This window comes from Mustela erminea, chromosome 19, assembly GCF_009829155.1.
Source record: "Mustela erminea isolate mMusErm1 chromosome 19, mMusErm1.Pri, whole genome shotgun sequence".
NCBI classification, from domain to species: Eukaryota; Metazoa; Chordata; class Mammalia; order Carnivora; family Mustelidae; genus Mustela; species Mustela erminea.
The window spans coordinates 5874935-5883484 of record NC_045632.1 but is presented as its reverse complement, the minus strand read 5'-3'; the positions used below and the strand labels follow the sequence as shown (position 1 = coordinate 5883484).

The following is an 8550-nucleotide window of genomic DNA, read 5'->3' as shown; positions in this document are numbered from 1 at the left end:
CCAGCCCATCCCTCCAAGCGGCACCCCCTTCAACCTTAGCCAGGACTACCCGCCCAGCTCACTGCGGGGACGGCTCAGAGCCTGGCCCAGGGTAAGGAGGAACTAAGAGTATACCACAGCCTGACCGGACTGAACTCACCAGAGCCTCTCCATTTCCAGACTCAGCATGTCCCTTCCCTCAATTTGGGGGCCAAGCCGCCCCCACATCTTGGTTTATGTCCCCGCTGGGCCGCAATATCCTGTGAGGACTTGCCTGCCTTCTACCTCTAGGTCCCCACACAGCCACACGCTGTGGCTCTACACTCTAGCTGGCCCCGTCCGTGCCCCCACTGCCAGCCCTGACTGGTAGCCACCTCCGAGGATTTTAGCTTGTTCTCCCATGTGTCCAGTGCCTAGGATTGTGTTTGCCACATAGTAAGTGCCCCATTTATATTTGTGGGGTGAATAACACCTGCAACCCCACAGGGGCCAGCTCAGTGCCCCGCCCACAAGTGGCTTCAGCAAGTATTTTTTTTGCCTAGTGAAAGCCCGGGTCTCTTCAGCCACTGAAAATTCTTTTGTCCTTCAATGGGCTCCAACTCACCTTGTACAGGGAGAGGATACCAAGGCTGTCAGCCTCTTCTGCAATCAACCCCCCCCTGCAGAGCCCAGTCACATCACCCTGAACCTTCCATCAGCCTAGTAAGTAGCAAAAGGTTGAGGGGGCTGGAGCCAATGAAGACCCTAACAGCCCATCCCCAGTATATACCCTGGAATCACTCTGGCTCAGGGCAGATTTCTATTCATACTTTATTTTTCTGTTTTTGTCTTTTTTTAGTTTTTATTAAATAAATGGAACAAAGGGGGGGGGCCTGTGGTTTCTCAGCAGGTAGGGTAGAGCCACAGGCCCCCCAATCCTTCTGCTCAAGGTGCACTGCGCAGTGAGCTTGAGGTGTAAGCTGGGTGGGGAGGGCAGCTGGTAGTGCTAGGAGAGTCAGAGGTTGGGATCTATGACCCATCCAGCCCTCCCAGGAAGACTCAGTGGGTAGGGAGGGAGCCTCCTGGAGCCTCACTGGGGCTCACGTGAGGGCTGAGGGCTGGTGGGGCCAGGACTTATGCTCTAGGCCACAAGGTGGGCCCCCAGGCCTGGCCCCTTCCCACTCCAGGAGGAGGAAGGGGTAACAATGTCCATTCGTTGGAAGGTACAGGGCTGTGGGGCAGGAAGGCCGGGCCCCTCACTCGTGGACGTCCCAGATCTCAGACAGCAGAGGCGGCAGCTTCTTGTCTTGGAGCCGCAGGGCAAAGACCTGCTCTGAGTGCACAGAACTCAGAGTGCGCAGGCTCACGAGCTTCATCAGCATCCGTGGAAAGCGCAGCTGGTCCTGCAGGGGGACAGGAGGAAGGTGGGCGCTGGCCAGGCTCCTGCCCTTTGAGGCTCTGGTCAGCCCGCCTGGACCACCAAGAGGACCTCCCTCCCTGGGGTGAGCCAGGACAGCAGTGCGGGGACCACTCCCTCCAACCCCTATGCCTACACCAGGCCTGGCTTCTTGGGCCAGGGACCCAAGGCCTGAGGACAGACTCTGCAGAGAGGACATCAGCTGGAGCTCGGAGGGCTGCCAAGGGAGCCAGAGCTCAAAAGAGGAAGCAAGACCTCAGCCCCAGGCTAACTCCACGTGGGTGTGGACTTCCTGCCCCTGCCAGGGCCTTGGGAGGGGCTGGGCTATGGGGAGCTCTGGGAGCTGTGTACCTGTGGCCTCTTGATGCGCGTGTAGGAGAGCAGTGCCTCAACATAGGGTTGCTGCAGGGCCTCGACGCGGCTCGGCTCCTGTACGTTGGGCCGGTCAGCGGAGAAGATGTTGATGGCGATGAGGAGGGCATACTCAGCGTCATCCAGGCCCAGCCGCCGCATGGCCCGTGAGAACTCAAAGATGGGGTTGATGAACTCCACCTGCAGGCCTGTGGGGGCAGGAGGCCTGGCCCGATAAGCTCCTCCAGCCCCAAACCGACCCCACGCCCAGGCCCTAACATTGCTCAGTCAGCAGGATGAGGTAAACAGCAATAATTCTAGTGTTCTGGTCACGTCTGTTCACCTGGGTCCCTGCTGCCCAGATAAGCGCCTGGCACATGGTAAGTGTGCCCTAACCATGCCTGAATAAATGAACAAGTAAGAAGAGTGAACATTTACTCAGTATTTCCTACTACCGCACCCTACCTTCCCTGTACCTAGATTTTAAACCTAGGTCATACCACCTTAGCCTGCGGTGGCTCCCATGGCTTAGAGTAAAGCCTGAGCTCATTCCATTCATTCAGTCATCAAGCTTCATCAAGCACCACTATGTGCCAGGTCCTGGGGAAGAGCTGTTTCCAAGACAAAGCCTCCCCTCCTGTGGTACTTGCACTTGTGGGGTGTGGGGACAGACAACAGGCATTCACGTAAGCAAACTGTCACCATCCAGCCTGTCAGAGGGATGGGTGCTGGTGGACCAAAGTTAACGCACAGAAGGGTAATGGGGGCATCGAGAACCAAATCAACATGTAGACAAGGTGGCCACTGCACAGTGATGCTGTAGGAAGGCCTTACTATAGGGGGACCTTTGAGCAACAACCCGCAGGAGGGAAAGCGACGAGTCATGAGGATGTTAGAGTGTCCCAGGTGGGTGCCACCTGTCTGCTCTGCCCAGGACCAGGCAGCCTTCTGGGCCTCGAGACTTTCGACGTTGAACCTACAAAGCTCCCACACGAGCCAGGATGAGCTGGTCACAAAAATGGGGACCGAGGAACCAGCAGCTACAGATTCCCCGAAGTGGGAGCACAGCTGGTGGGTGCAAACAAGAGGGAGGAAGCCAGTCTGGTGGGAGGAGGGTGAGTAATGGGAGATGAGCATGGAGAGGCCCCTGCAGGGCCTGTGGGCCATAGCAAGGACCCTGGCTTGTCTCCCAGCAAGACAGGAGCCATGCAGGGTACTGAGCAGAGAATAGACATGAGCTGACTTGGTATGAACAGGACCTTTCTGACCACTGTGTGAACTGACATATTCGGACAACCCAGTGAGGGGACCCGGGATTGTTCCAGGAGACACGTTGGACAGTGGCAGAGCATGGAGAGAAGTGGCAGGACCCCAACTTTCTCTCCAGCCCCATCTCCCTGTGCTCCAGATGCCTTGGCCTCCCTGTAGTTCCAGCTCTTCCCTCACCTCAGAGCCTTTGTACATGCTCAGCCCCCTACCAGAAACATTCTACCCACCCAGTGCTCCCCCGTCAAACTCATACTCCGAGATGGCCAGGGCTTAGAAGGGAAGAAGATGGGGTTAGAACACAGTGTGGGAGTACAGACAAGTGCCCCAGGAAGAAACGATAGGAGAGAGCTGGACTTACAAAGCTGAGACTGAAGAAACACAGCTTTTTTGTATGTGGGGTTCCCTGGTGGGCAATGCTACTCCCCAACTCCCTTTTCCCAAGCGATGTATCTCACCCCTCAGGTCTCAGTTCAACTGCACTTCCTCCAGAAGCCCACTGCCTAAGTCATCCCCAGAGAAGTGTTCTCAGAGGGGAGGGACCAGGACTGCCCTGTACAGTTGGGTAGGTTGCATACTTCACAATGGACTGAGCTCCAGCCTCCCTGCAGTGACACCAGGTTTTGGGAGGAGGGAGTGTCTTCTCTTAATTCCTACTGAAATGCCCTATGTGACAGCAGACTCCTCTGCCTCATTCACACGGCATCCCAGTGCATGGACATCACACTCAGAACATATACCCTTATCTCAACATGAGGCTGGCTCACCCAGCTTTGGAAATAAAGGAATGGAGGCTCAGACAAGAATGAGGTGGCCTGGGATCTCCTACCAGTAAGGGTCCAATAGGGGTCCAGCAGGGGCACCAGCCCTGCATCCTCCCATCCCACTCTCTGCCGTACCTGCACGGTGGAAGTCATCCTTGCTATAGGTGAAGTCCTTCAGGAAAGTGATGCACTCCGTCTCATGGTTGTAGCGTCTGGCTGTCTCTAACAGCATGATCTGGGGGCAATAGGGAGAGGAGTAGGTAGGGGAAGGGGCTCCTGGAGTCCCTATAACCCTTTAGTCACTGGTCTCTGCTCTCTCGGCCTGTGGGGGGACCTACTCTTGCCAGAATCATCCTTCACCCCTCTGCCTCTGCCTGTCCCTTCAGCCACTCCAGCCTGCTGCAGTCAGCGTGTCAGTCACTCAGGCTCTCTCCCCACAAGGTTTGGTGCCAACACCCTTCCTCCACTTAGGATACCCTCCCCAGATGGTTACGAGGCATGAGGATAGGCACTGCCTATTTTGTTCACTGCCACATACCCATCACTTGGAATGGAGCCTGGTCTATGCTAGGAACTCAAACCTTATTTGTTACAGTTGTTTTGGTTTAAATGTCAACTCTGGGGCACCTGGGTGGCTCAGTGGATTAAGCCTCTGCCTTCGGCTCATGTCATGATCCCAGGATCATGATCTCAGGATCCTGGGATCGAGCCCTGCATCGGGCTCTCTGCTAGGTGGGGAGCCTGCTTCCCCCTTTCTCTCTGGCTGCCTCTCTGCCTACTTGTGATTTCTCTCTCTGTGTCAAATAAATAAATGAAATCTTAAAAAAAAAAAAAAAAGTCAACTCTCCCGAACAGCCTTACCAGCACCACATTCTCCAAAGTGCCACATTCTAGCCCAATCCTCAATTTTTCTCAGCCTCAACCCATTCCCTTTTTATCCTTGGCCCCTGGGAGGCTCTGATGATCTGTTTAGTATTTTTGCATCCCCCTACAAGGTATCCTCCTCACAACGGTAACAACTAGAGAAATCTGGCTCATCACTATGCTCCCAACAGCCGTCCTGGGATTCCCTGTGGGCAGGAATAAAGGGCCTTGTAGAGGATGGGCAGGCTGCCCATTACCTCAATGGTAGATGCCTTCAGGAGGGCGATCTGGTCCTCACGGCCCAGCTGCAGGAAGCCAGGCACCTGTTTGGCGAAATCCACAATCTCCTGGACTGAGATGATGGCTAACTCCGTGAAGTGGGCAAAACGCTGCTGGCGGGCATCGCGGGACTGGGGGTCTGCACCCAGGGGCCAGGGCTGGGGACACAGGGGCCAGGATCACTATCAGGTCTCCTCCCTTGAGCCCAAGCCCGTGGGGACACCTTGAAGCAAAGACTGAGCCCTAGGGGACCCTCTTCTCCAAGGCCCTGCCCTCTGGAGCCTTGATCCCTCCCCATGCGCTGGGCCTCAGCCCTGCTGGCTTTACCCCACCGGGCTCATCACCCCTCAAAGCTGCAGCAGGGGCGGGCAGTACCGTGACTTTGGGCTGGTCAGAGAAGGAGCGTTTGTTACACTGCAGTTGAGCGGCCACCAGTTGCTGGATCATGAGTTCCTGAGCAGCGGTCAACTGAACACCCTCGCCTTCTCCGGAGCCTTGGCCACCTCCGTCAGACCCTCCAGGAGAGGCCCCAGGCCCAGAGGTTGAGCTGCTGCCACCCGCCGGCCCTACGGGGGACTGCTGCTGCTGCTGCTGCTGCTGCTGCTGCTTCCGAATCTTCTTCTTCCGGATCTGTTCTTCTGAGAGGACGCCTATTCAGGAGATACAGGCCTCAGTGGAGGCCCCCAGGGCTGGGCAGGGGCCAGAAGGGCCAGAGGGCCCGCTCCCCCACCCCCAACACTCACACTGCTCCCTCATCCCGGCCTCCTTGCATTTGCGCAGCCGGCACTGCTGGCACTTGCGCCGCATGAAGGCGTCCATCTGGCAGGTCCCGCCGCCCCGGCAGGCATAGCGCCGGGCCCCGCCTCGGACCACACTGCGTCGGAAGAAGCCCTTGCAGCCTTCGCAGCTGAGCACGTTGTAGTGGAAGCCGGAGGCTTTGTCCCCGCACACGCGGCACAGCTCGTGGCCCAGCATCTTCGGAGCCGGGCCCTTCTTTCGCTTGCGCTCCGGCTCCTCTGCAGGGTCTGGAACGACTGGGGTGAGGTGGATGGAAGCCATGAGAGACAGAGCCCCACAGAAACAGCAGCCAGAGTCACCCCCACAAGAGAGAAGAAACAAAGAGCCAGAGCACAGAGAGTGATCCAGGGAGACAGCAATTCAGAAGAAAAGGTGTGTGTGTCAGTGAACCCCAAAGAACAGAAGACAATAAGAGGTATCAAGTAGGAAAAAAATACACTCACAGGACAAAAAAGAAGTGGCAAATAGGTATGGAAGAAAAAAATCAGAAATTGGGAGCCTCCCATCCTCATCTCTGATCTTTCTCCCTTCCTAGATCCCTTCCCGAATCCCCCATAAACTCCCAGCCACTGCCCCTGAGCCCTATCTCACCCACGCTGCAGGCTGAGCGGGCCCAATCACTGCCCGGGACATCAGGGTCTGGACCCGCAGGCCACAGTTCAGGACCCTCCTCCTTTATAGCTGGTGAAGAAGAGGGGGCGCTGGGTTGAGACGGGCCATTTCCTGGGAGAGGGAAGCACAGTGAGTTTCTCCTGACTAGTGTGCAACGGGAGTGGGAACTGGGCTTGGAAAGAGGTCACTCACCAGGCAAGGGAGTGTCCAGGGAACTGGTGGTGGGAGTGGACATGGTGGAGTCACGGAGCAACCTGCAGGTAACAGGAGGACTTGTGGGGCCAGGGAGGGTCAGGTGAGGCCAGTCCCCCCCATCTTGATGGGGCACTTCTTTCTTCCCATCCTTCCAGACTCCTCCCTTACTGCATGCAGAACGCATCCCTAATCCCGGCCAGCCTATAAAGCCTCTCCGGTTCTGACAGAGCCCACCCCCTACTGGTCCAAGTCAGTGCAGGGTCTCAAGATGGGCTCTCACTAGACTCCGCCCCTCCCACCCCATTTCCCGCCCACTCCCTCTTTCCAGGTACGGCCTCAGTCGTGCTCCATCCTCACTTCCTCCACCCCACCAAGTTTTATCTTACCTACTCTTACTCCCCACTTCTGCGGAAGAAGCACCCCCAACTTCACTCTGACCCCACCCGCTCCCCAAGCTCCGCCCCCATCTTTTCCTCCTAGGTCCCGCCCAACCCTTCCAAGTCCCACCCTCACTCTACCCATAATGCTCCGCCCACCCACTTTGCCCCGCCTAGCCGGTACCCCTCCTTCCAGGTCCCGCCCCATCTCCCATTATGCCCCGCCTCCACCTCCTCCCATCACGCTCCGCCCCCACACCTCGCTCCAGGTCCCGCCCCTCTCCGAACACCAGTGGGGGGCGGGGCTCATGGCTGCGCGCGAGGGTCTTGTGGGCGGCCTCTCGCGGGGTCTCCTACTCCCGTTGCCCTGGAAACAACCGGAGACAGCGCGAGCTACAGAAGGGAGCGGGGGGAAAGGAGAGAAAGGGGGCTGAGCGGAGCGGCGCAGGGAACGCCGGGAAGCCCCGGGCCCGGGGAGCCTCCCGCGTCTCCCCCACACTCTAGTGCACCTGCCTCTGTCCCCTTCCTCTGCTTCTCCTTCTCTGTATCCTTTGGCACGCCGCCGCTTCTCGGATCCCTTCAAAAGTAACTTCGCCACTTCTTCCGGCAACCCCGCCGTGCGTCACTTTAGGAAAGGGGCGGGTAGCCAGGAGTGACGGACTTCCGGCCCGCTTAGGACTAGCCAAATCGGCTGCCCCGCACGGAAATTGTGTGCTCACCGGAAGTTTACCGTCAGGGGTAGCTCCATTGAGGTCTGGCAGAAGAGTTCCGGACCAGTTCGACGGAGCGCCGTGTGGCCGGGGGGCGTGGCCAGTCCCTAATCTTCGGTCCAGAAGCTGGGCGGCTTTAACTCATCCCTGTGCTTCTCTGGGCTCCGGGCCAAGGGTATACTGGGCGTAAATCTCCCGACCTTTAGCTCCTTTTTGCACACGTTTGACTTGAGGCATGTTTGTCTTTTTTTGGTTGTTAACAAGTTTCTTGATTTTAGAGGCGCTTTGGTTATTGATTTTAAATAAACTGATTTACAAACCTAGACCCAGGGAAAATATATTTAAAAAATAACTTGTTGATGTAAGGGCCTACTTAGCCAGAGCAAGCAATTTTGTTGTTTATGCAGTAAACTTAGATTGACCCTGCTCCCCCAGAGGAACTTACTTAGAAACAAATCTGGGAAACCAGGAAATTTGACTGACCAGCCCCTGATAACAGAGCCCATATACCAGGACATGTCAGATCAGGGGGAGGTAACAGAGCCCAGAATACAAGGATGAGTCAAGCCAGGTGGAGACATCCAATCAGGAAAACACCTCCCTAACCACCCAAGAATGTGGGCCCTGCCTTTTGGACGCCATTTCTGACCAGAGTGATAGGCTAGTTCAAATAGCTACTATAGGGTGAATTGTAATTCAGTTGGCCACCTATGTGTGGCCAGGCACGACCACATGGCCTTTGCTCTATAAAAGTTATTTAGTCTGTGAGGCTGGGAGGGGTCACCTCTTTGCAAGACTCGGCCCTGGCCGGTCAGTTTGATTCTCGATGCTTGGCGTGAAATAAAGCTTTGCTTGACCTTCACTTTGTATCAGTCTCGCTCCTTTGACCATGGACCCAACAGCTGATAAAAAGTACTAAAAAAAATTTAAAAAAAAGTATAGCCTTCTCATGCCAAAAT

The 8550-nt window shown here is 56.4% G+C and overlaps 1 protein-coding gene across 5 annotated transcripts; it reads right to left on the bottom strand.

Moving 5' to 3' along the window:
- Positions 1-775: 775 nt before the first annotated feature.
- On the bottom strand, positions 776-7565 carry NR1H2 (nuclear receptor subfamily 1 group H member 2). 5 transcript variants are annotated; one of them, XM_032325794.1, is made up of 10 exons: positions 7391-7564; positions 7141-7274; positions 6502-6563; positions 6289-6420; positions 5643-5933; positions 5275-5549; positions 4878-4943; positions 3892-3991; positions 1727-1935; positions 776-1361 (listed from the first exon to the last, which is right to left on the bottom strand). In XM_032325794.1, the coding sequence occupies exons 3-10, from the start codon at positions 6542-6544 to the stop codon at positions 1215-1217; spliced, it is 1263 nt and encodes a 420-aa protein (XP_032181685.1). In that variant the 5' UTR covers positions 6545-6563; positions 7141-7274; positions 7391-7564; the 3' UTR covers positions 776-1214. The 5 variants fall into 5 exon arrangements, with proteins under 5 accessions (XP_032181685.1, XP_032181683.1, XP_032181680.1 ...); XM_032325792.1 differs by having other exon boundaries at positions 4878-5057; positions 5643-5924; positions 7391-7557; XM_032325789.1 differs by having other exon boundaries at positions 4878-5057; positions 7391-7555.
- Between the last annotated feature and the right edge of the window lie 985 nt (positions 7566-8550).

Bases quoted from the DNA above. Each gene is read 5' to 3' on its own strand.
- NR1H2 (XM_032325789.1), bottom strand. From the start codon at position 6,544: ATGTCCACTCCCACCACCAGTTCCCTGGACACTCCCTTGCCTG. The intron at 5,934-6,288 runs GTGAGATAGGGC...ACCTCACCCCAG, and splicing joins CCGCTCAGCCTGCAGCGTGG to TCGTTCCAGACCCTGCAGAG. The intron at 5,550-5,642 runs GTGAGTGTTGGG...TCTCCTGAATAG, and splicing joins GGCCGGGATGAGGGAGCAGT to GCGTCCTCTCAGAAGAACAG.